Below are 24,453 nucleotides of genomic sequence, written 5' to 3' on the forward strand. Positions count from 1 at the left end.
CCATTCACCAGCAATTGGCTTAGCCTAATCACATTTTATTCCTTTGGCTGAGTACATTAACACCCAACCAAATTGAGATCTGCTAACAAGAAGGGAGAGAATTGCTCTTTGGGAAGCATCTCACAGTGGCTGTCATAGAGATAATAATACCTTATTGGAAATTTCTTCATCTGTAGGTATCATTGTAAACTTCTAAAGCAAAATTCCAGTATAATCTCTTTCTTAAATCTCTAGACTTGCTCTGTTTAATGTGATCTGTTTTCTTCTCTGGCCCTGCTTCTCCACTGAGTATGAACCTTTGATCCTCTCCCCCAGCAGGGTTTCTGTGCATTCATCCCTTCTATATCTTCTCCTTTCTCTGGGCTGTGATCCTAGTATTCCTTCCCCAAAGCACAGATGGCCATTTTAATATCTGTCCTGAAATTGATGGCTTTTCAGAGTCAGTCCTGGAAGAAGCTCCTTAGACTTCTTACAGAAGTTGCTGTATTCTGGGGTATCTGGCGGGCTCAGTTGGTAGAGCATGTGACTCTTGATCTTGAGGTTGTAAGTTTGAGCCCTATGTTGGATGCAGAGATTACTTAAAAATAAAATCTTAAAAAAAAGAAGTTGCTCTGTTCTACCTCTATACCTGAAGAGGACATGTTGAAGTCTTTCACACAGTTGGTCCCTCCCCCAATTCTGCCTCCACACATCTAATTAATCTCTCCCAGAATCTATATCCTCATTTTTCATCCAGGAACCTTCCTATTTACATAATCAACAATTCTGCTCTCTTCCTTGCCTTGGATGCTAATTTTGTATATTCCCAGGCTTCTTATTCATCGCCTTCTGTTCTTTTGTGCTTTTTTTAAAAAATGTTTTTATAAAATATTGAGTAGATATGAAAGAAATTTTATAAAATATGTGGAAGGTATAAAGAATCACAATACAATTAATACCACCTAGTTAAGAAAACAAACATTGCTATGACTGCTAAAGCCCCTGTAGTCCTTCCCTGATCCTATCTGCTCTCTTCCCCAGAGTTAACCTCTGCCCTGTGTTTGGGGCTTATTATTTCCTTGCTTTTTTAAGATAATTTTACCAGTATGAATTCTTAGACAATACATGTCTAGTTTCACATGTTTGAGTGTTATGTAAATGGAGTCATACAGTATTTATTATGTGACTTGCCTTTTTTGCTCAACATGTTCCTGAAGAGTCATACACGTTGATGCACAGAGCTGGATTTATTTTCACTGTTTCATTGAAAGAATATACTACAGGATGTATGCACATATTTACCCTTATTAGTGTCAGAATGGTGTCCAGTTGCCAGCAATGTAGAAGAGTTGCAGTTGTTCTAAGTCCTTGCCAACACTTGATTTTGTCATATTTAATTTTTTTTTTCAGTTTAGCTTGGCATGAAATGATATTTTACTGTTGTTTTGATTTGTATTTCCTTGATTCCAAGGGAGATTGAGAATCTTTTTGTATGTTTATTGGCCATTCAGGTTTCCTTATTAAAGTCCCTTTTCAAGCCTTTTACCCGTTTTCCTATTTGATTGCCTGTTTTTTTGTTTTGTTTTTTTTAAGATTTTATTTATTTATTCAACAGAGAGAGAGACAGCCGGCGAGAGAGGGAACACAAGCAGGGGGAGTGGGAGAGGAAGAAGCAGGCTCCTAGCGGAGGAGCCTGATGTGGGGCTCGATCCCAGAATGCTGGGATCACGCCCTGAGCCGAAGGCAGACGCTTAACCACTGTGCCACCCAGGCGCCCCAGATTGCCTGTTTTTGTTTTAATTGGACCTTAGATACACGGAATTAGAATAAACATTATCTTTGGCTCATAAGCATCAAAAGAAGTTCCATTTTTTATCTTCTTTTTAAAATATGTATTTCATTGTTTGTTTATTCATTTATTAAGTATTTTAATGGTGCTGTGGACATCCATATTCCTATACCCTAATCACTCTTCTAAATTTTGTGTTTATTATTCTCTTGCTTTTTAAAAAATGTTTATCCTGTGTGTATATGCCCAAACAATATATAGTAATTATTCTCTTGTTTTTGAACTTTTTAAAAAAGCCACCCAGGCACCCCCTTTCCTTTTTTAAAGTTTATTTATTTATTTTTAGTAATCTCCACATCCAACGTAGGGCTCGAACTCACGATCCCGTGACCAAAAGTTGCATGCTCTTCCGGGACACCTGGGTGGCTCAGTCAGTGAAGGGTCTGACTTCAGCTTGGGTCATGAACCCAGTGTCCTGGGATCGAGCCCTGCATCAGGCTCTACGCTCAGTGGGGAGTCTGCTTCCCCTGTCCCTTGTCCTTTGCCCCTCACCCCCACCCATCCTCTCTGTCTCTCAGATAAATAAGTAAAATCTTGAGCCAGGTGCCCCCGTGACTTGCTTTTATCACATAATATTGTGTTAGTAAAATCCATCTACCTTTCTGCATATAGCTATTCTCCCATTTTTCTCTGTCGAATAATATTTTATTGTCATTATACTTCAATTTATCCCTTCTCCTATGATCTTAATTGCTTGAGTATTCTTGTATGTGTCTCTTGGTGCATACATGCAAAAGTTTCTTTTGGGGGCGCCTGGGTGGCTCAGTCGTTAAGTGTCTGCCTTCAGCTCAGGTCATGATCCGAGCGTTCTGGGATCGAGCCCCACATCAGGCTCCCTGCTCAGCGGGAAGCCTGCTTCTTCCTCTCCCACTCCTCCTGCTTGTGTTCCCTCTCTCGCTGCCTTTCTCTCTGTCAAATAAATAAAATCTTTTAAAAATTTTTTTAAAAACTTTCTTTTGGCTGTATTTCTAGTACTAGAACTGCTGGACTGTAGGGTATGTGAACATTACATGTCACGTTGCTTTGCATTGTGGTCAAATGAATTTATACTCCCACTGCAGTGTGTAAGTGATACCTTGAGGGGCACCTGGCCGGCTCAGTTGGTGGAGTTGTGCAGCTCTTGCTCTTGGGGTTATGAGTTCAAACCCCATGTTGAATGTGGAGATTGCTTAAAATAAAATCTTAAAAAAAAAAAAAAGAGCGATACCTTGATTCATATCCTTTCCTGTACTTGGAATTGGACTTTTAATTTTGCTGACCAAATGAGTATAAATAGTATGTCATTGTGGTCTTGATTTGCATTTTGCTAATGACCAGTGAGAATGAGTGTCTCATTGTATGTTTATTAACTGTTTGTATGTCCTCTACTGTGAAATGTCTTTTCTTTTGCCCATTTTCCTTTTTTGGGTTGTTTAACTTTCTTTTCCCTACCAATTTGTAGTTCTTTATTTTGTTTTATTTTATTTTTTATTTTTTAAAGATTTTATTTATTTATTTGACAGAGAGAGAGAGACAGCCAGTGAGAGATGGAACAAAAACAAGGGGAGTGGGAGAGGAAGAAGCAGGCTCCCAGTAGAGCAGGGAGCCTGATGCGGGCCTCGATCCCAGGTTCCTGGGATCACGCCCTTAGCCGAAGGCAGACGCTTAACGACTGAGACACCTAGGCGCCCCTGTAGTTTTTTATTTTAGTAAAAATAGTCCAGTATCAGTGTATTGCTCTAAATATCTTTTTTTTAAGATTATTTATTTAAAAAAAGAAGATTATTTATTTTAGAGAGAGAGTACACGGCAGGGAGGAGCAGAGGGAGAGAGAGAGAATCTTTAAGCAGAATCCGCGCTGAGTATGGAGCCTGATGTGGGTCTGGATCCCACGACCCTGAGATCACTACCTGAGCCAAAACCAAGAGTCAGACGCTTAACCAGCTGCACCACCCAGGCGCCCTGCTCTAAATATCTTTTATTCTGGTTTTGTCTTTTCACTCTAATGTATCTTTAATGAACAGAAATTCTTGATTTTAATAGTCATATTTATTAATTGTTTCCTTTATAAGGGCTTTTGTGTCTTAAGAAATCCTTCCCTTGGGGCACCTGGCTAGCTTAGTTGGAAGAGCCTGCAACTCTTCGTCTCCAGATTGTGAGTTTGAGCCCCACGTTGGATGTGGAGATCACTTAAAACAAAACAAAACGAAAGAAAGAAAAGAAAAGAAAATCCTTCCCAAGTCTTGAGGTTATTCTCCTGAGTTCATCTTTTTTTTTTTTTTAAAGATTTTATTTATTTATTCGACAGAGATAGAGACAGCCAGCGAGAGAGGGAACACAAGCAGGGGGAGTGGGAGAGGAAGAAGCAGGCTCCTAGCGGAGGACCCTGATGTGGGGCTCGATCCCAGAACGCCGGGATCACGCCCTGAGCCGAAGGCAGACCCCCCTCCCACTTTGTTCTTAAAAAAAAAAAAAGTGACTTGCTATTTGCCCTTTGTACTTCTATATAAATTTTAGAACTCACTCATCAATTACTACAAACAAATCTGCTGGGATTTTGTTTGTAATTTTATTGAATCTTTATAGCATTTTAGGGAGAATTGGTATTTTGAGACTGTTGAGTCTTTGAGTCCATGAACATGTCAATATCTCCATTTATTTAGGACTATTTATTTATTTATTTATTTTAAAGATTTTATTTATTTATTCGACAGAGATAGAGACAGCCAGCGAGAGAGGGAACACAAGCAGGGGGAGTGGGAGAGGAAGAAGCAGGCTCATAGTGGAGGAGCCTGATGTGGGGCTCGATCCCATAACTCCAGCATCACACCCTGAGCCGAAGGCAGACACATAACCGCTGTGCCACCCAGGCGCCCCTTTATTTATTTTTTTAATTGAGTCTTTATTTTTTATTTTTTAAAGATTTAATTTATTCATTTGAGTGGGGGGAGACGGAGGCAGAGGGAGAAGCAGACTCCCCGCTGAGCAGGGAGCCTGTGGTGGAGCTCGACTCCAGGACCCCGGGATCAACCAGCGGAGACACCTACGCACCCCTAATTCAGTCTTTTTAAATGTCTTCTACAAAGGCTTCTTTTAGCTTCTTTATTGTAAAATATAATACATGTACAGTAAAGTGTATAAAACATATGTGCAATTTAGCAAATTGATAAACAGTAAACATGCTTGTAAACACCAGCAAGTGCAAGAAGTAGAACTCTGCCTATGCCCCTTCCTGATCACAGCTGCTTCTCTTGGTGCAGAGGTAACCAGAATCCTGATTTTTCTATTAATTGCTCCTCTTCATCATAATTTAATTACCTAAATATACATCCCTAATACAATATAGTTCAGTTTTGCGAAACTTGATATAAGTGGAATTATACGGTATCTGTTTCTTGTAGTTTGTTCATATTAATTGCTGTATAGTATTTTACTGTAGACTATACCGCAGTTTATCCATTCAGCCGTTGATGGGTTGTTGAGATTTTGGCTATCAGTCTAAAATTTTATAAATTTCTCCGTAAAGGTCATGCACATCATTGCTTAGATTTTTTTCCCCAAGTATCTCTTTTTAATGCTCTCATGAACTGTATCTTTTAAAAATTTTATATGTTGATTGTTTACTGGTATATAGAAATGTAATGCAGTTTTTTTTTAAATTTAAACATATATCCAAGGTCTCTAAATCTCTTTCTGCTATTCGTTGTTTCTGTGAGCTCTGACTCTTAGTGCTTTGTTTCCTTGCACGTTTTGTGATTTTTTAAAAATGATTTTATTTACTTTTTTGAGAGGGGGGGGGAGAGAAACACAAGCAGAGGGGAAGGGTAGCAGGAGAGGGAGAGGAGCAAGCAGATTCCCCGCTGAGCTCCATCCCAGGACCCTGAGATCTTGAGCTGAGCGGAAGGCAGACGCTTAACCTACCGAGCTACCCAGGCGCCCCTGCATGTTTTGTGATTTTTGACTGTGAGGTCATATTTTTTGGAACTTTGTGGCCTGGGATGAAGATAGGTTCTTAGAGCAAGATTTGCTTTTACTTCGTCAAAGAGGCAGGTTTTGAGATGGGCTTTGTCTTTGTTGAATGTAGTAGATCAGGAGAGCAGAATTCAGGGTGGCTTGTCTTGAGCAATTGGTGGATAGTGGTGAGGATGGGAATCCTGGGAAAGAAGAGCATAGGAGAAATAAGGCGGTGGATGCAGTCAAGATTATGAAGGAGGTATAATGAAGGGGATTGGCAGTGGATTGAAATGGAAGTCAAGAAAGGGCGGAGTTAAGTATTACACTTAGTTTCTCAGCCTGAGTGGATGTTGGTGTCATTAACTAAAATAGTAAAAGAGAAGTCTGGAAGTGAAGTTAAATTTGAATGCCTCTGGGCTCTCTGTGAATTGTTAGATCCAGTTGAATTTGAAGTGCCGTTAGGATTCACAGGTAGAGCTGGCTGAGAAGCTGTTGGAATTGTGAATCTGGAGCTCAGAGCAGAAATCAAGATGGAGTGAGTCTGGGCAGGTATCTATGTAGAAGGGGTAGTCAAAGCTCCGTCCGCAACATTGCCATGAGGGTAAAGGGTTTTTAATATGTTTTTATATAGTAAAAACAACTTAGTATTTGGAGACAAGTTTTCTTCTTTCACTATGGGTGTGTTATATAAAACAGTCTCCATCTTTTAGTCTTACGTTCCTCCTTACATTAAGTGAGGATGAAACAAGAGTCAACTAGTGCCTGCAGCCAGACCTCTGGGTTCCTAGTCCGGTTTACCAGCTGTGCAGCCTTGTGCAAATTACTTAACCTCCCCGTGGGCAAAGTGAGGGTACTAACAGTACGGAGTTTTAAGAGGTTGTTGTAAGGATCACAAAATAGCATACAGTGCCTGGCTCAGGGTAAACGATGTTAGGTGTGTATTGAAAATGCTTTATAAACTGGGAAGGTATTGGTAGCTAGAAAAACAGAGGGTCATCTTAGAAGGAGACCTACCTTTAAGGGATGAGAGGAAGAGAAGACAGGTTTTTTTAATTCTTTTTTTTTTTTTTAAGATTTTATTTATTTATTTATTTATTTATTTGAGAAAGAGTGAGCACGAGAAGGGGGTGGGGCCGAGGGCAACAGAGAAACAGACTCCCAGCTGAGCACAGAGCCTGATGCGATCCCAGGACCCTAAGATCATGACCTGAGCTGAAGGCAGAAGCTTTTTTTTTTTTTTTTTAATTTGAAATGGTGAGAAAGGCTCTTTTTTTTTTTAAAGATTTTATTTATGTATTTGACAGAGAGAGAGCATAAGCAGGGAGAGCATCAGGCAGAGGGAGAGGGAGAAGCAGGCCCCTTGCAGAGCAGGGAGCCCAGTACCGGGCTTCTTCCCAGGACCCCGGGATTATGATCCGAGCCGAAGGCAGACGCTTAACCAACTGAGCCACCAGGCGTCCCGAGAAGAGAATTTTTAAAAAGAGGGAAAGATGAATCAGAATGTTAGGAGAATCCGGAAATTACCACGTCAAGGAAGCTTCAGTGGGGAGGGTATGATCAGAATCGTTGGTGTGATGATGATTTATAAAACATTTCCTGTTTCAATTATTGTTAGTCACCGCTTTTTCTCAAACTCTTGGAGCCATGTGGCTCATAACTATATATCGTTATACTTAATATTAAAAAGAAGTAAGAGTTGGTAAAGCGCTTCACAGTGTACAAGGAGATTTAACATCTCGTGCAGTTCTCACGATCCCTGTGAGGTGGAAGTTACCCCCATTTAGGAAATGAGAAAATTGAGGCTCACTAGATAGCCTTGCCTGAGCAGTAGAGCCAGGGTTGCAGTCGGGGTCTCCTGATACTGACTCTCCTTTGATAATCTTCTGTGCCTAATGAGATCAGAAGTTTCTGGAGCCTTAATCTACCCAGCAATTGCTTTTCAATCTTTACAGCACCTAGTTCAGTGCTGGGCAGATACTGAGTGGCGGCTGGCCGCGGTCGGGACTAACGCGTCCTTTCTCCCCTCTGCCCTCTAGCGCCCGCACAAAGCCAATGCTGAGGAGATGACCAAGTACCACAGCGACGACTACATTAAATTCCTGCGCTCCATCCGCCCAGATAACATGTCCGAGTACAGCAAGCAGATGCAGAGATGTAAGTCCATTCTGTTCCCTCCTTACTCCGGGCCCCCGGTGGTCTGCCTTTGAACTGCAGAGGTCCACCCTGCCTTCCCTAGTTTCTCCCATTCCGCCGACGCCTGATTTCCCCTGCCTTTCAAGGATGCCGAAGGGCTGCTTTTTTCTCAAGTCTAGTTTTCCTTGTATCTTGATGATAAGGAATAGAGTCTGATCTTTGTCTAGTTAGGTTCACAGCACTATGCCAAGGGAACTGTAAATGTTGGAGTGGAAAAAGCACTGACCTGGGAGAGGGGCATGGGAAATGCAAGCCCCAGCTCTGACTCTCAGCTGACCAGGCAAGTCACTTTCCCTTAGATTTTTTCTTTTGTAAAATGGACTGGATGTCGTCCTTCACAAGTAGAACTGCTCTCACTTTGTGAGTATTAACCGAGAATCAGGTGGCCGCTTAGAATAGACTCTAGACGATGTGATCTTTGAGTTGAGGTGATGCTGCTCCTGCTTCCTGAGACTTAGACCTCAGAACAGGTGGCATCTCAGAAGCCACACTGGGTTTGTAGGAATCATGGGCATTTTTTCAGCTGTGGGAGAAAATGTGTTGAAATTTGGGAGAAAAACTATCATATCTGACTTCTCCCTTGTGTTCTTTTAGAAACTGTCTCTCAGTACCTAATATCTCATATAATAAAACAATGAAACAACATTGTCCAGAAGACGTTTTGATTAGCTCATAACAGCTTATTTGGAAATATCAGCAAAGCTGTGGTCCGTGTTGCTGCTGGCCACAAGGTAGTCTGATTCCCAGGGCAGAAAGTTTATTTGTTGCAATAATCGTGTAGTTATAATGATTACAGAACCACAGAGACCTTTTTTAAAGCATCAGGCTTCTTTACCACCTACACCTCCAGGAGCTGTTGCCCCCTCGAAGTGCAGTATTTGCTCTTTGAATTGAAGATCTTTTTTTTTTTTTTTTTTAAGATTTTTTATTTATTTATTTGACAGAGATAGAGACAGCCAGAGAGAGAGGGAACACAAGCAGGGGGAGTGGGAGAGGAAGAAGCAGGCTCATAGTGGAAGAGCCTGATGTGGGGCTCGATCCCAGAACTCCGGAATCATGCCCTGAGCCGAAGGCAGACGCTTAACCGCTGTGCCACCCAGGCGCCCCTGAATTGAAGATCTTATTTGCTTCCAGGATGAGACAAATTCCTTCCTTTGCTCTAGATGGCTTTAGGGCTTCTCATAACCTTTTTAGGCCAGTGATAGGCTCCACTGTCAGCAGAGAGGATTCTCATTAGAGAAGCAGCTTGGTGTTGAAGCAAGAAAATGAACTTTGATGTCTTGGTTTGAAGCCCTTCGGTCTGCCACTTAGCTGCTGTGTGTTCTTAAGCAAGTCCCTAGCCTTTCTAAGCCTTGTTTTGTCTTCTTTCTTTCTTTAGTTTTAAAGATTTATTTATTTATTTTAGAGAGAGTGCTTGTGCAAGGGGGAGGGGCAAAGGAAGAGGGAAAGAGAATCTCAAGCAGACTCTGCTACTGAGTATGGAGCCCAGAGCCTGGAGCCAGATGCAGGGCTTGATCTCACAACCCTGAGATCATGACCTGAGCCGAAACCAAGAGTCGGGTGCTTAATTGACTGCACCACCCAGGCACCCCTGTTTTCTCTTCTTTAAAAGGAAGAGAGGGGTGCCTGGGTGGCTCAGTCAGTTAAGTGTCTGCCTTCAGCTCAGGTCATGATCCCAGGGTCCTGGGATCGAGCCCCGCATCGAGCTCCCTACTCAGCAGGGAGTCTGCTTGTCTTTCTTTCTCTCCCTCTGCCCCCTTCCTCGTGCATGCTTTCTCTCTTACTCTCTCTCAAATAAATACAATCTTTAAAAAAAATAAAGGAAGATAATAGTGCCTATTTCATAGTGGAAGTTGGGGGGATAAGGGAGATAGCACTGACTGTCAATGAATAGTAACTTTTGCTATGATGACATATTACTTTCATTCTTTTTTTTAAAGATTTTATTTATTTGTCAGAGAATGAGAGAGAGAGAGAGTGCGCACAAGCAAGGGGAGGGGCAGAGGCAGAGGAAGAAGCCAGCTCCCCACTGAGCAAGAAGCCCGATGCAGGACTTGATCCCAGGACCCTGGGATCAGAATCTGACCCGAAGGCGGACGCTTAACTGACTGAGCCACCCAGGCATCCCAGCTTTCATTATTTTCAAATCTGTCAAGGCAGGCATAAAATACTACGCTCTGAGGAATGCCCAGGTTTAGGTCTGGCTCCCAGTTTGCTCCAATTTTCTTGAAACTAGCATTCTAAGGTTGTGCATTAAAAAATTAGGTCTGGGATTTTCTCTCACTGAAGATGGGTTAGGAAGGGTGAGGCTCTCTAAGGACTTTCAGGCACCTTCCTGACTTGATTCATAGGAAGATGTCACTTAGTGAAGTGCTGTATAACCAGGGGTATCTACAGAGACAACAACAGGGATGTGAGAGCTGAGCTCTTTTTTTATATTTACCAACACCTAACCTAGGAAGTTATATGTGTACTAAGACTAAGTAAGTTAGGCTTCCTTGCTCTTGGCTAGAATGTAATGAATGTTTTATGGTCATTTTGAGACTTTGAGAACCCTGATCAGAAGTTCTGACCTAATATTTTAATTAGTTAAAATGGGGCCATGCTGTACAGTAGACTCCCTGACAACCTGACTTGATCTGCCCATTTGCAGTCGGTCCCCTGTCAGCCAGCCTTTCCTTGCCAGGGAACTCGTGGCCTGTTGGGCTCAGGCCTTCTTAGAAATAATAAACAAAATGGGTTCGAACATCAATAAATGCAATTGTTTTGTTTTTTTGCCAGATTGTTTATCAGAATGTGAAACATGGTGGGAAAATGATAAAGGAGAATTATGGTGGCAAAATTTGGAGACATTGTCGTCCATTTTATAGATTATATAAACTGAGGTCAAGTGACTCTCCCAGGGTCATCCAGCAAAGTAGTGGTAGAATGGAGAATGGAACTCGTTTCCTAATTCTGGAGTATTTTTAAATACATTGCATGTAAAATATTTCAGACACACACACAGAAGTATAAAAAGTAATAGAATGAACATTCAAGTACCCACTACCAGCCTTTCTTTCTAAGAAAACAGTACCGATATAGTTGAAGCCCCCCCGGCACCTCCCCTTGATCACACATGCTGTCTCTCCTACCCTCACCCCCCATTACAGCACCACAGTGCTGTGATGTCCCTGTTAATCCCAGGCATCTCTTTCTGCAGTGGGCTTTCTACTGCCTTCCCCATCTCCTTCCGCTCTCCCATCTCTCACCCAGTATTGCTCCCTTCAGTCTAACGCCAGCCTAAGAATAAGAAACATATTTGTAGTGGGAAGAGGGAAACCCTCCCTCGTTTCGTACATTAGCCCAAGCGAGGGTCTACACTCCCATTTCCCCCCTTTCCAAAATCTCCAGTCACACAGCTTGTTGAACTGGGAATAATGGGCTGGCCATTTGAGCCACATGTTGGTTTGGGGCCTGAAGAAAAATATTTTTTTCTCCTATCTAAAACAACCATTTCTTGGGGCACCTGGCTGGCTCAGTCAGTAGAGCATGTGACTCTGTCTTGGGGTCGTAAGTTCCAGCCTCCCATTGGGTATAGAGCTTACTTAAAAATAATAATAAAAATAAAAAATAAATAAAACAACCATTTCTCCCATGGTGGCTCCACATCCCAAGTGGGAGTATAAGCAAATCTCTGGAAACCTAGGCAGGCCAAATCCAGTGAAGGAGGAAGCAGCCGGAGGGGGCAATTGGTTGCCAATGGATAAAGAGCCTGGCCCTAGGGACCAAAGTTCTTATTGACACAGCCTCCCAGTGTTTACCCAGGCAGTGGGGGTGAGAGCCACCTAGTACTGCTCACCCGCTTATGCAGGCCACACTTCCTCAGAGCGCTTGTCTTAGCAGGACACCCTCCAAGTTTAGGGCAGCGCCAGGGTTGGTAACGTGTGTGGTTATTGCAAACTCTGAGCTTCAGCTGTCTCTCAGGTTACCACAGTCTGAGCTGCGCTCTGCCACCGTCCTCCTCCTAGGGCTCCTCGCTGCTCTGCTTGGGGAACCCCAGCTGATAGCAACAGGTGCAGTAGGGAGGCTGGGGCAAGGAATAGCCCTTGCCTCTCATTTCCTGTGTATCATTCATGTCTCAGTAGTTCCCCCCCCCCTTTTTTTAAAGATTTTATTTGAGAGCGAGAAAGAGCCTGGGAGTGTGAGGGGAGGGAGAGAGAGAGAGTCTCAAACAGCCTCCTTGCTGCACAAGGAGCCCAATCTCATGACCCTGAGCCGAAACCAAGAGTAGGACACTCAACTGACTGAGCCATCCAGGCGCCCCTGGTAGTTTCCTTTTCTGGGAGAGGAGACTTGGAGCCCTACGGTTCCTCTCTAGCTCTGTGACTCGGCAGCCCTCAGGTGTGCTTCCCTTCCTGCCTCTCTGTTCATTTGCATCACTGTTTGCATGTGTTTCCTCATTACGTGTTAGTTTGTACTTTTGCCCCTTTTAGGCCTGAAATAACTTGACTCCAGTTGTCACTTGTAGGTGTAGTAGAAAGAGCACTGGACTGTGGGAGTCGAGACACCTGGACTCTGATTCGGGCTCTGCCGCTGCCTGCTTATATAACTGTGGGCAGGTCACTTAATTCTCCGGATCTGTTTGTTCCTATGGACAGTGGGGTTGATGTGTCTTGTCCAACTCATGGGGTTGTGACAAGGACCAGATGAGATTGTATGTGAAATGATTGGAGAGAAGGCTGGAGTATATTTTCATGGGCTTTTAGGGCAGGCAGACCAATGCTTAAATGTCGCCTCTGCTCTTTACTAGCAGTTCACCTCTCTGAGCAGGTTTCCCATTTATAAAAGACGACCAAGTCCTGTCTCAGAAGGTTAGAAGGTTATGTGAGGATAAAGGACATAAGGAACTTTAAAGCCTTTAGCACAGCGTCTGGCCCATCGTGAAGCGTTCAGATGATAGTTAGACAGGTCTCAGTTCTTCCCTGCCTTGTCGGTCAGCTGGAGTGAGCCCTGGAACAAACCCGGGAAAAAGCAGCTCAGTTTTTCTCCCTCAAGGAAAGAGCCAACATTTTCTGAGTATTTACTTGCTATATTCTTCCCCATGTAAGATTTCTGTTAATCTTCTCAACGTTTAGGTGAGGTGGATATCATGATTGCTAGTTAAAGGTAATGAGCCAAAGCTCTGAAAAGTTAAATGATTTGACCCAATCACAAAACCAGTAAGGAGAGCTTGGACTAGAACCCAGGCCTTCTGAATCCAAACTCTGTATTCCAGCCCCTGCACCCATAGGGTCATAAATATGTCAACAAAAACTAAAGGAATTGTGGAAACTAACCTTTCTCTTATGTCTTTTAAGTCAACGTCGGTGAGGACTGTCCAGTATTTGATGGCCTGTTTGAATTCTGTCAGTTATCTACTGGGGGCTCTGTGGGTAAGCAATATGCCTCCCTCCTCACGGGCTGTGCTGGGTTTAACTAGTGAGGTCTGCCTTTTAGGCCACTATCCCAGTAGGGCTGATCTGGGACCCTGTAAAATGGTCCTGTGGGTTTTTACCTTTAAAATATCATTCTGGTTCGGTCCCAGCCCAGGTTCAGTCTCTGACATGGTACTGACAGGTGTCCTTGACTGTCCTCTCCTACCAAGAGATCTTATATACTGGAACTCCCTGCAGACCTTGTGGGGTTGTGGAGACGCTGTACATAGAAGCAATTTGCAAACTGCAGAGTGCTATAAAAATGGGAAGTGTCATCATCTGTGTCTTACAAAAGACCATAGTAATTACCTTTAGAGGTCAGACAGACTCTCCACATATCTCCCACTTCCATTATTAACTTCTAGATTACCTCTACGATTACTCTAAACCCTTTCTTTCTTTTTTTTTTTTTTAAAGATTTTATTTATTTATTCGACAGAGAGACAGCCGGCGAGAGAGGGAACACAAGCAGGGGGAGTGGGAGAGGAAGAAGCAGGCTCATAGCGGAGGAGCCTGACGTGGGGCTCGATCCCATAATGCTGGGATCACGCCCTGAGCCAAAGGCAGACGCTTAACCGCTATGCCACCCAGGCGCCCCTAAACCCTTTCTTAACAAATATTTATTTTCCTATGATCATTGTTTTCTATCCTCTCCCCTTTCCCCTGGCTCCCAGTATAATCTCAGAAAACAAAGATGTGCATGGGAGAACATTGCTCACTATCACGCTGTCCACGAATAATCGTTATTACCATTTTGGTGTTTGTGCATCCATTCTTTTTTCTGTGTGTATATATCTGGATATAAAATATACATCTATATTTTACAAAAAATGTGTCACATGCATAGTTTTGTGTCTGCAGCTTTTACTTAGTAAATCTTTAAAATTTCTTTAGCTCTAGTAGTCTATAGCATGATTTCTAGTGGCTACATAATTATTCCATATTATGGACCAACTTCGGTTGATATAGTCCGTCCCCTCTTGTTGGATCACTTGGTTTGTTCCATGTTCTGATTGCCGTTAAAGTCACACTGCCGCAGACGCACTGAATACACAGGCGTACGTTTCTCTCATCTCTGTGGCCTGTTTGTACTTTGAGCTTCTAATACCTGTAGTATTTTCACCATTTTTTGACCATGAGCCCCAGTAAGAAATACGTTTACACTTGCAGTCGAGGTTGTGCACACACGTTCTCGCTCTGAAGCCAGTTTCACAGAAGAGCAGTTACCTTTACTATTATTTTATCCTAGTTGGTTTTGTTTAATACACACACACTAATCATGACCCACTAAACCAGTTTTAAGGCTTACTGGTGGGTTTCCACCCTCAGTTTGGAAAAAGTTACGTAGAGTAGCCAGTGTCATATTTACTCCCTGTTGGAATAGGGAGGGAGGGAGGGAGGGAGGGAGAGGACTGGCCTGTGAATCGTACAGTCCAGTTGTTGAATAGGTCCCACTTCTCACTGGGTTTCCTGGGCTTCTTGGGGAAAAGGGGAGAACAGCTTGCTAACAGTCTTATGTTCATTCTCCCACACCCAGCGAGTGCTGTGAAACTGAATAAGCAGCAGACGGACATCGCCGTGAATTGGGCCGGGGGCCTGCACCACGCAAAGAAGTCTGAGGCATCTGGCTTCTGTTACGTCAATGATATCGTCTTGGCCATCCTGGAGCTGCTAAAGTATGCCTGCCTGGCCTTGTCTCTTGGAGGAGCACCTTAGGCCAGGTTCCCACTTCCCTGTCCCCCTGGGCTTGCCTCCCTAGTTTGCTTTTCCTAGCGGTGTGCTGGCTAGGATGTGTTCAGTGAGTGTCTCTGGCCATCCTCTCCTTGACGGGGTCTTGGTTTGATCTGAGCCCACGGCAAGATCAGGGGCAGGCGCTGCTCAGATCCTGCCTCCAGAGTGTCCCTGTGTGGCTGGAGTTGACCCTGGCTGTAGAGTAGGAAGATCGGACTTGGTCGGCTTGGTCAGGCCTCTGGAGACACCCTGGCGCTCTTCCACCTTCCTTCAGCCAGTTTCCACGTCTCTGGTGCTTAGAGATACCTGAGGGAGGCAGCCAGCCCGGTAAGCTGGGACCTGGCGCCCTTGGCGCGTCCCATTCCCAGAGAGCCCCCAGACCCCTGACCCCCTTCTGATCCTAGGTATCACCAGAGGGTGCTGTATATTGACATTGATATTCACCACGGCGATGGCGTGGAAGAGGCCTTCTATACCACAGACCGGGTCATGACTGTGTCCTTTCATAAATACGGAGAGTACTTCCCAGGAACTGGCGACCTACGGGTGAGAACTCCCTTCAGGGGCCTACCAGCTCACCCTCAGCTGCCAGCTCTAACTCTCCTATCTCATGTCACCAGAAACCACTTCCTGCCTCTTCTGCTGTTCGGAAAGCCATACCCCCAGCCTAGGGTACCTGCCCTGGTCTCCTTCCCTCCCTTATTCTGGAGGAAGGGAGTGATGGGGCCTGAGGGGTTGGGAGGGATAGGGGTCGCATGACTCATGACAGGTCCCTCTTGGCCATAGCTAAGTTACATTATACTACTCAGGTGTCCCATACGACTTGAATTTTAGGTTAGAAATATCAGGTTCTTTCCCATGGGCTAGGAACTGGGACCTTATGGACCATCTCAAGGGTTCATAACCTTCCCCTTTGATCCCCTGAAAGCTATGGACTCTGTCCCCAGGAAAGTATAGGAAATCTTTTGTATGTGATACTGAATAGTTAATTAAAGACACCTCCCCTTATGGAAGCCCATCAGTAGACCTCAGGATAAGAGTCCTCGGAAGCTAACTCACTGAACCGTTGTATCTGTTTCTATTAGCATGAATATGAAACCGGCCCTTTGCCATGTGGTAGCCCTCTGGTGAAAAAGTGGCATTGATTCATTTGTTTGCTGTGGCAAGCATTAGAATACGTGGGCATTTCTAATTTTAAAGAACTCTTCCACCTTCTCCGGGGAAGAAGCGGTTGTCCCAGGGTGGGTATTGTCTCTGGCCCAGCCCGGCTCAGAGGTCTCGTGCTGTGGCATGGGATGGTCCATCTCCGACTCCATAAACAGTTCTCAGCCTGGGCACAGGCTCAGTGGGGTGTCCAGAGTTGTGAGCTAGACTTGCCCATGAAGGGGTTGGTATTAACCAAGATGCTTCTGTTCTGTCCCTGGCTCAGCTCTGGGCCCCTCTTGTCTCTCTTAGAACCACTGCTTCTGTCCTGAGCCTTCCAGCCCCCATCCTTGAACTTCTTCCTAGTTTCATCTTTCAGTTTTACTTTAATGTCCCTCTTGATTAGGACATTGGGGCTGGCAAAGGCAAGTATTACGCTGTTAACTACCCGCTCCGAGATGGGATCGATGACGAGTCCTATGAGGCCATTTTCAAGCCGGTAAGTGGCCTATCCACCACCTGGACTGCAGTCGGGCTTGGTCTAAGGGAGGGGTAGCAAAGTACCCCCAGCATACCTCAGGGGCCTCTCCCCCCATGAGAAGCTGTTCGGGCAATGAGATGTGTTTTGACCCTGGATTGTATGCTGTGTGGTCAGCTAGAGGAACGAAATTCATCCAAATATTTATTGATGCCTTCTGTGGGTCAGGCCCTCTGTTGGATACCAGAATATCTGAGACATGAATCATGCCCTTGAAGACCTCACAGTCTACATTGCGGGAGGCAGGCGTATACACGGCAGTGTGTGGTCATTACTGCTTTTGCAGGATGAACAGAACAGTGGGAGACAAACCACTGCCTGCGCTGGGGAGAGAGCAGTCAGAGATGATTTCATAGAGGTGGTGATATTTGAGCTGGACTCTGAAAAATGCAGAGTTGCCCATGTGAAGACGGAGATGGAGGCTGGAGGGCTGGGGGTGGCATTCGGCAGGGGGAACAGCACCAGCAGAAGCACAGAGGTGCCAGTACGTAGCTGTGTGTAGGCCAGTATGATGGGTGGGAGGACTGTTGAAGGATATGGTAGGGCACGTATGTTGGGGTCAGTATTTCAAAGGGAGCCTTGAATGCCAAGCTGAGGAGTTGAATCTCTGCCTGCAGGCCACAAGGAACCATTACTGGAGTATTAGACTAATAAGTTGAAGTAGTCAAGTGCCTGCCGTATGCCTTGTAGTAAGGCTGACAGTGAAGCCCAAGGTGTGGGCTTTGTCCTAGGCTAACGTCAAAATCCCGTCAGCAAGAGAAAGACAAAAGTGAGCGCTCCCTCACAATATGAGGCTCAAAGTCTGTGGGACCGAAGGTGTCGGGCAGATGCAGCCAAGGGTCAGGAGGAGTGGCACTGGAGCTTGGGCAGAGAAGTAAGGAAGGGAAAGATTGAGGGAAAGTTGAGGAGGCTCTTCTAGGTTCAGCGTTACTAGAGCTAGAAGGATCTTGGAGAGCCTTTCAAATGGGAGAACTGAAATCCCAAGGAGGGAAACAAGAACCCCAGACCGATGTTCCCTCTTGACCACCCAGCATGAGGAAGAGTGGAAAGGTAGGAGTAAATGATAGGGAACAGAAGTACTGCACCCACCCTTTGCAGCCCCAAACATCACATAACTTTTCTTAAAGCCAGTGGTGACCAGGATGTGTCCTTTTAGGTCATATCTAAAGTGATGGAGATGTTCCAGCCCAGTGCGGTTGTCTTACAGTGTGGCTCTGACTCCCTTTCTGGGGATCGGTTAGGTTGCTTCAATCTGACCATCAAAGGTGAGACCGTGTAGCCTAGGGATGGGTGGGCAGGGTCCCGCTGGGTGTTCCTGTAACCCAGCACCCCTTTCTCCCACCGAAGGGCATGCCAAGTGTGTGGAGTTTGTGAAGAGCTTCAACCTGCCTATGCTGATGCTGGGCGGAGGCGGCTACACCATCCGTAACGTGGCCCGCTGCTGGACGTACGAAACGGCTGTGGCCCTGGACACGGAGATCCCGAATGGTAATAGCTCCAGGGCCAGGTGGGGCTGGGCAGAGCTGGAGCGGATGTGTCCTCAAGTTCACGAGCCCTTTCCCGTTGGCCGTGTGGCCTCTCCTCTTCTGATACTAGTCATTGATTCTCCTGCCTGTACTCTCGTGATTGTCAGAACTTCAGTGTTTCCTGAGTCCTTTTTTGACCCCGTCCTCTCTCCTTCCCGCTTCTGGTCTAGACAAAATTATCAGTGGTTATTTATAGCTTTGGAATTTCTCCTCCGTAGGGGAACTGGGGTAGTCAGCGAGGAGGTGCTCCCAATGAGCATTGCCTAAATTTTTCTAACCAGGGGCTTGTGCCTTCTCATTGTGTGTGTGTATACACTGGAGAATGGCGTTAAAAAGACTGAAACCCTGTAAGTACCCAAGTACTCTTGTTAGATGGTTGGGCTGACAGTTCTAGATAAACCTACAGATGCTTTTCTCAGGGTCCCGTGGTAGCCAGGTCTCTTGACTCTTATCTCCTGCCCCAATTAGAACTTCCGTACAACGACTACTTCGAATACTTTGGGCCAGATTTCAAACTTCACATCAGTCCTTCCAATATGACCAACCAGAATACCAATGAATACCTGGAGAAGATCAAGTGAGTATATCCCCAGACGCCCCCTGACTGAACATTCCAGGCTCTGGTTTGTCCCTAACCAGAGCCCAGCCACCCTCTCTACCATTGGCCATAGACAGCGACTGTTTGAGAACCTGAGAATGCTGCCCCACGCACCTGGGGTCCAAATGCAGGTGATTCCTGAGGATGCCATTCCAGAGGAGAGTGGCGACGAGGACGAAGAAGACCCTGACAAGCGTATCTCGAGTAAGACCCAGACCCAAGGGCCAGTACCTTCCCATTCAGTAGTTAGCTCTGACTTCCCACCACTGTTCTTGGTTCCACATTCCTCCCAAGCTGCCCCTCTGTTGAGAAACCCAAGTTCTAGTGCTTGGGACAGTTTAGGGAGTCTGAGCTTTGTTCCCCTCTTCTTGGTCACCCCTTCCCTTGGTGTCTCTTGGAGGACACACAGGGAAGCACTGGGCACAGACCCCGAGGTAAAGCTAATTTCCTGCTGTCTCACCCACATTTCCCATTGCCTCCCAGTCTGTTCTTCTGACAAGCGAATTGCCTGTGAGGAAGAGTTCTCAGACTCCGATGAGGAGGGAGAAGGTGGTCGCAAGAACGCTTCCAACTTCAAAAAAGCCAAGAGAGTCAAAACTGAGGATGAAAAAGAGAAAGACCCAGAAGAGAAGAAAGGTGGGTTTGGATCACGCCCACACTTGGGTCTTGAGCCCCAGACCAGAGAGGAGGATGAATCTATGTAGGGCACTGGGAGGAGGGAGCTGACTCAGACCCTGCCTTGTTTGGGGTTCTGCCCCAGCTCCCAGAAGTGGCAGGGCCCACAAAAGAATGAAACTCGATTTGTCATCTCCACTGGCTGCTTGAGCCCTGCCAGGCTCCGGAGCCAGGGACATGCCTGGGCTCCCCGTGGTCAGGAGTGTGGCTCTCACATACCACCCAAGCCCTTTCCCAGCACTTCACCCCAGTTTCCCAGGGGGCTGCCTCCGCCCACCGGGTTCAGGCACTAGCAGGCTGGGAAACCGGTCCGACCTGTTTGTTCTCAGCAGGTCTCAATGGGAGGGCCTGGGATGGGCTTTTCTCTCTTTTGTATGCCCAGTGAGCTGTAGTGTTAGGGAATGGGTTTCAGGCTAAGTAAAGATTCCATGGGTCTTTCTGGAGGGGAGCCCTTGGTCATCCCTGTACTCTTACGTTCTAGAAGTCACAGAAGAGGAGAAAACCAAGGAGGAGAAGCAAGAAGCCAAAGGGTGAGGAAGGAGCTTTCGGCCATCTCCCTGGCATTGGAGCGCCAGCCCCTTTGTCCGCTAGGCTGAGGGAAGGCGCAGGGACAGCTGGTGCAGCTTACAAAGACCTCTTTCAGGGACCAGTCTGTTTGTCTCTGCAGTTCTAGGCAGAGCTAGGAAGCCCCAGCCCTCGGCAGTCACCTGGGCAGCTGGGGTCCTATAGAAGTCATTGTCCCTATGTTTTGCCTCAAGGCCTCTGGGGTGCATTATCTCATGCCAGTCTCTGCTCTCTCCACAGGGTCAAGGAGGAGGTCAAGTTGGCTTGAGCACGCCTCTCCAGTTCTGGCTTCCTGCCAAGTTCCCCACCTTTCACCCACAACCCCTCAGATTTTATATTTTCTATTTCTCTGTGTATTTATATAAAAATATATTAAATATAAATATCCCCAGGGACTAGACAGGAACCAGGGCCCTGAGCCCAGGGCACAAGTTGAGTGAGCTTTTCTAGTGGCTGCCTTGCCACCTATCCTTCCCCAGTTCTTAATTTTGAACCATAACGGGTGCCGGGTCTGGAAGGCGTACTCTTAAGCAGCCATAGGACAGAATCCTAAAATGCCAAGTGCTGCTTAGTAGCTTTGGAAAGGTGCCCTTATTGAGCGTCTAGGAGTGCTGGGTCTTCAGGGACCCCCTCCCGTCATGCTCCTTGAGGTAACACCAGCCATTTTTAGATTGGTTTGGTTATCATACCTTCCCACTGGCCCCATGTGAGCCGAGGAACTCACACTGCCTGCCCTCTAACCTCGTCCAGTTCTGCAGGTGGAGATTGGTAGTCTAGTATCCTTTTTGAGATACTATTTTCATTTTCGTGAGAATCTTTGTAATAAAAATGGTACATTTCTACATCCTCCTGAGCTTGTCTGCTAGCAGTGTCCCTGGGTTGATTTCAGCTCCACTCCCTGCCCTTCTGGGGTCCATGAGAACCTGGGCAACCCGCTGAACAAGAAAACAACCCCACAAACTTACCCCTCACCTTAATCCCTCCCTCAAGGGTTGAGGTTAACCGATCTTCTCACCCTACCCCCAGAAGACCACTCATTAAAAAGCACTACTAAAGGGACGACATTTATTCCTTTTCCAAATGTTACAGTAAAACCAGGTGGAAGAGAATGGTTTTAGCAGTTAGAAAAAAAAAAAAAAGTACAAATCTGGGGTTTGGCCATTAAAAGTTATTTACAACAATGGGAGGGGAAAAAAAAGACAACAAGAAGTTGTTTCACATTACAGACCTCCCCCCCCACCCCAAAGCCTAATACTTGCTTACCAAGTCAAAAAAGAGACACAGTCGATTCACAAGCCGGAGGTTTGAACTTGAGTAAGACATTTATAAAAACCTAGACAGGGGCAGTGTCCTCCCCAGCCCAGGTGCCACTAGGCACAGCACAAGAGACTAAAAACTCAACAGGGGGGAAGGCTGGACACTCAGGGTTTGGGAGTGTAGGCACCCCACATCTGGCTCAGGGATTTGGGGAGTAGAGTAAACAAAACCTACTTGGAAAAGAATTGGGGAAGAAAACCAGCAATTGCCTTCTGCAGGGCTGGGGACAGGAGAGGTAGGGCCAGGGGCAGGAGCATTTCACATCACTAACCTAACTTGGGAAACTGCAAGGGACCATCTTCAACCGGCCTTAAGAGGAAGGCCAGATGGATGATGGGAGAATCCACAGGAGGGAAAAGGAGAGGGAACGTGGCTGGGAGGGGGCAACAGCCCCTTCCTTTCTGGGCACAGGAAGGCAGCCAGGGCACCAGGTCCAGGCAGTGACCTCACAAGGACAGCACAGTTTTTGCAGCTTAGAGATCACCCACCTGCCCCCACCCAGCTACTCATTCTGCTCGCTGGCAGGTGTAGGGCCACTCTCCGGCCCCGAGGGAGTGGACGGCTCTGCAGCCTGGGGCCCTGCCTCTTCTTCTCTGTCTCCTCCTTTGGAGGCAGCACTAGCCTCTGCCCCCTTGGCCTGGGGCTCCTGGCTCTCAGGGGTGGCAACAGCCTTCCCTTCCTGGGCTGTGCCTTCCTCGCCGCAGGCACCGATCTCCCCCTGCTCCTGCTCTTCCTCTGTGGGTGAGGAGGCAGACGAATCACCCCCACCCTCCTTCCGATTTCTCTTGAAGGACAGACCACTCAATTTGAAAGGCTTCTTGAAAGAGAATTTCTTCTTTTTCTTGGGGGTCTCCTTGGCAGGGGCATCCCCCTTGACCTCAGCGCCCTGGCTAGGGGGTGCTGGCTCGATGGCATCGCCAGTGGCCCCGGCTGCCTCCTCTGTTCCGTTCACGGGGGACGACTCCCCTTCACCCTTGGGGGATAAGTCTCCATTGCTTTTCACGTGGCCATTCTCCTGCAGGGCAGAGGAGACAGCAGTGAGGGTCGGGCCTCTACCCCGTCCTCCCCCAGCCCGCCCCTGACCTCTTCCCGGCAATGCGATCCCGACTCTAATGCAACCCAGGAGGTTGGTTGTAGCCTCATCCACACCGGGATCCCGTCAAACATCTCCCTCCTGTCCTCACGAGCGCGCGGGGGCCGAGCGCGCAGAGGCCGCGGCCGGCAGGAGGCGCTGGGGTCCCGTGGCCCCCCACCCATCTCCCCCGGGGCGCGCTCTCCATTCGGCGGGGACCCGCTCGCGGCCACCGATCCCCGGCGGGCGGGCGAGCCCAGTAAGCCGACATCGGGCGGGAAGCCGCCCCGGGGCGCTCTTCTCCGAACCTGGACGGCCCATTTTCCCAGCCTCCCGCTTTGTGTAAACGGCCCCCCACCCACCTCTCCCCACATCTCGACTCCCCACTAAAAAAACGCTGTAAGCCACCGAGGTCGGGTCTGCGGGTGAAGTGCCCTCCCCCCCCTCCCGGGCACCCGCCCCGCGGCCCCTGGGCGCCCCCTTGGCGCGGCCCGGCAGCGCCTTTGTTCCCCGCGCGGCACTCGGGGCGGCCGGGGGGCAGCGCCGGGGGCCGGGGCCGCAAACAAAGAAGGCGGCGGGGCCGGGCCGGCGCCCCCTCCCCGCCCCTCCCCTCGCTTCGCCCGCGGGGGCTGCGGCGCCGAGAACAAAGGGACCGGGCGGGGGAGGGGGCGCCGCGTGTCCCGGGCCGGACAAAGCGCGCGGCCCCGGCCCAGGGCCCCAGAGGGGGCGAGGTGTGGGAGGAGGGGGCCAAGTCGGGCCGTGCCGTGCGCACCCACCTGTCCGTTGGCCTTAGCAGGGGAAGCGCCTGCTGCCTCCTCGGCGGTCACGTCGCCCCGGGGAGCCTTGGAGCTCTGGCTGCCCATGATGGGGGGTCTGCTGGGGGGCGCCCGGGGCCGCCCCGGGCTAGCGCCGCAGGGGATAGTTCGGCCGGGTCGGCCTGGCCGGCGGAGGGGTGGGGCTCGCGCTTGAGGGGGAGGGGTATGGGGGGGGAACCGAGCTGCACCCCCTCTCGGCGCCCGACCCGCTAGCTACGCCCGCCACCGTTCCGCTCCGCGCCAGAATGCCGCCCGCCGCCCGCCGAGCTGCCTTATATATGCGCCCCGAGCTCGGGGCGGGGCCGGACATTTAAATGAGCGCCCAATCGAGGAGCAGAGGCGGGCTCAGGTCCGGGGCCCCACTGGCGCAGTGGGCGACGCTGGCGGTCTGGTACCCCCCAGCCTACTCGCCTACCCCGGACGGGTGGGGTCCAACGTGGAAAGGGGAGAGGCGGGTCGTTCAGCGAGCTGGGCAGAGCGGGGCTCCTTGAGGAAAGGGAGAGCAACCATTCCCTCCTCTCACCGCCCACCCCCAGGGTGGACGCCCCAGCACCTGGAGTGGCCCCCAACGCCTTGGTTCTGCACTGACAGCTGCTGTCAATCTCCCCCTAGAACTCTTCGAAGGGCTCACATGCCCAGACTCGTCAGAGGGCTGGTCCTGAGTTATGCTCAGGAGAATGTGGTCATAGAAGCCTCAGGGCCCCGCGCTGGGTCTGCGCCCCCTCAGGCCTGGAGACCCGTCACAGGTCCCACCCACGTCCCTGCCTGCCTGCCCCGGTCAGCCTGGGGGGTCTGGCCCGCTGCGGAGTCACTCTGGTCAGACTGGTGAGGCCCGCCCCTCCTCTCTCCTCCCAGCCCCTTGTCAGCCAGTCGCACGGAGCCCCCACAAACCAGTTCACCCTTAGTCCCTCCTGCCCCCAGCCTGGACCCGTTACAAAGCCCGGGCTAGGGCGGTCCTGTGACCTTGAAGGGCTTCTCCATCCCCCATGTGAAAGCTGAAGAGTCTGAGGCTCAGAGACGTGGACATAACCTGTCTGACTTGCCAGATGCTCTCCCCCTACATC

General features: G+C 48.1%; 2 protein-coding genes across 2 annotated transcripts in view; one reads left to right on the forward strand and one right to left on the reverse strand.

Moving 5' to 3' along the window:
* The window catches only part of HDAC1 (histone deacetylase 1), a 33,250-nt gene extending 12,223 nt beyond the window's left edge, over positions 1 to 21,027 (forward strand). Inside the window, exons 3-14 of the mRNA XM_008694469.2 lie at positions 7,798 to 7,915; positions 13,294 to 13,368; positions 14,948 to 15,086; positions 15,546 to 15,687; positions 16,691 to 16,783; positions 17,979 to 18,087; positions 18,170 to 18,310; positions 18,817 to 18,925; positions 19,020 to 19,150; positions 19,430 to 19,582; positions 20,103 to 20,151; positions 20,426 to 21,027. Of these exons, the coding sequence (XP_008692691.1) occupies positions 7,798 to 7,915; positions 13,294 to 13,368; positions 14,948 to 15,086; positions 15,546 to 15,687; positions 16,691 to 16,783; positions 17,979 to 18,087; positions 18,170 to 18,310; positions 18,817 to 18,925; positions 19,020 to 19,150; positions 19,430 to 19,582; positions 20,103 to 20,151; positions 20,426 to 20,453 (1,287 nt within the window). The 3' untranslated portion in view covers positions 20,454 to 21,027. The remainder of the gene's footprint in view (positions 1 to 7,797; positions 7,916 to 13,293; positions 13,369 to 14,947; positions 15,087 to 15,545; positions 15,688 to 16,690; positions 16,784 to 17,978; positions 18,088 to 18,169; positions 18,311 to 18,816; positions 18,926 to 19,019; positions 19,151 to 19,429; positions 19,583 to 20,102; positions 20,152 to 20,425) is intronic.
* Positions 21,028 to 21,236: 209 nt separating this feature from the next.
* MARCKSL1 (MARCKS like 1) lies at positions 21,237 to 23,643 on the reverse strand. Its single transcript, XM_040619185.1, has 2 exons — positions 23,351 to 23,643; positions 21,237 to 22,517 (listed from the first exon to the last, which is right to left on the reverse strand). Exons 1-2 carry the CDS (start codon positions 23,435 to 23,437, stop codon positions 22,005 to 22,007), a joined length of 600 nt encoding a protein of 199 aa, XP_040475119.1. The 5' UTR covers positions 23,438 to 23,643; the 3' UTR covers positions 21,237 to 22,004.
* Positions 23,644 to 24,453: the final 810 nt, after the last annotated feature.

The sequence above is a fragment of the Ursus maritimus genome, unplaced genomic scaffold (assembly GCF_017311325.1).
Source record: "Ursus maritimus isolate PB19 unplaced genomic scaffold, ASM1731132v1 scaffold_32, whole genome shotgun sequence".
Classification (NCBI taxonomy): domain Eukaryota; kingdom Metazoa; phylum Chordata; class Mammalia; order Carnivora; family Ursidae; genus Ursus; species Ursus maritimus.

What these genes read in the sequence shown, in the direction of transcription:
- MARCKSL1 (XM_040619185.1), bottom strand. Translation starts at nt 23,437, where the DNA reads ATGGGCAGCCAGAGCTCCAAGGCTCCCCGGGGCGACGTGACCGCCGAG. An exon ending in CTGCTAAGGCCAACGGACAG is followed by an intron (nt 22,518 to 23,350) that starts GTGGGTGCGCAC and finishes TCTGCCCTGCAG; the next exon opens with GAGAATGGCCACGTGAAAAG.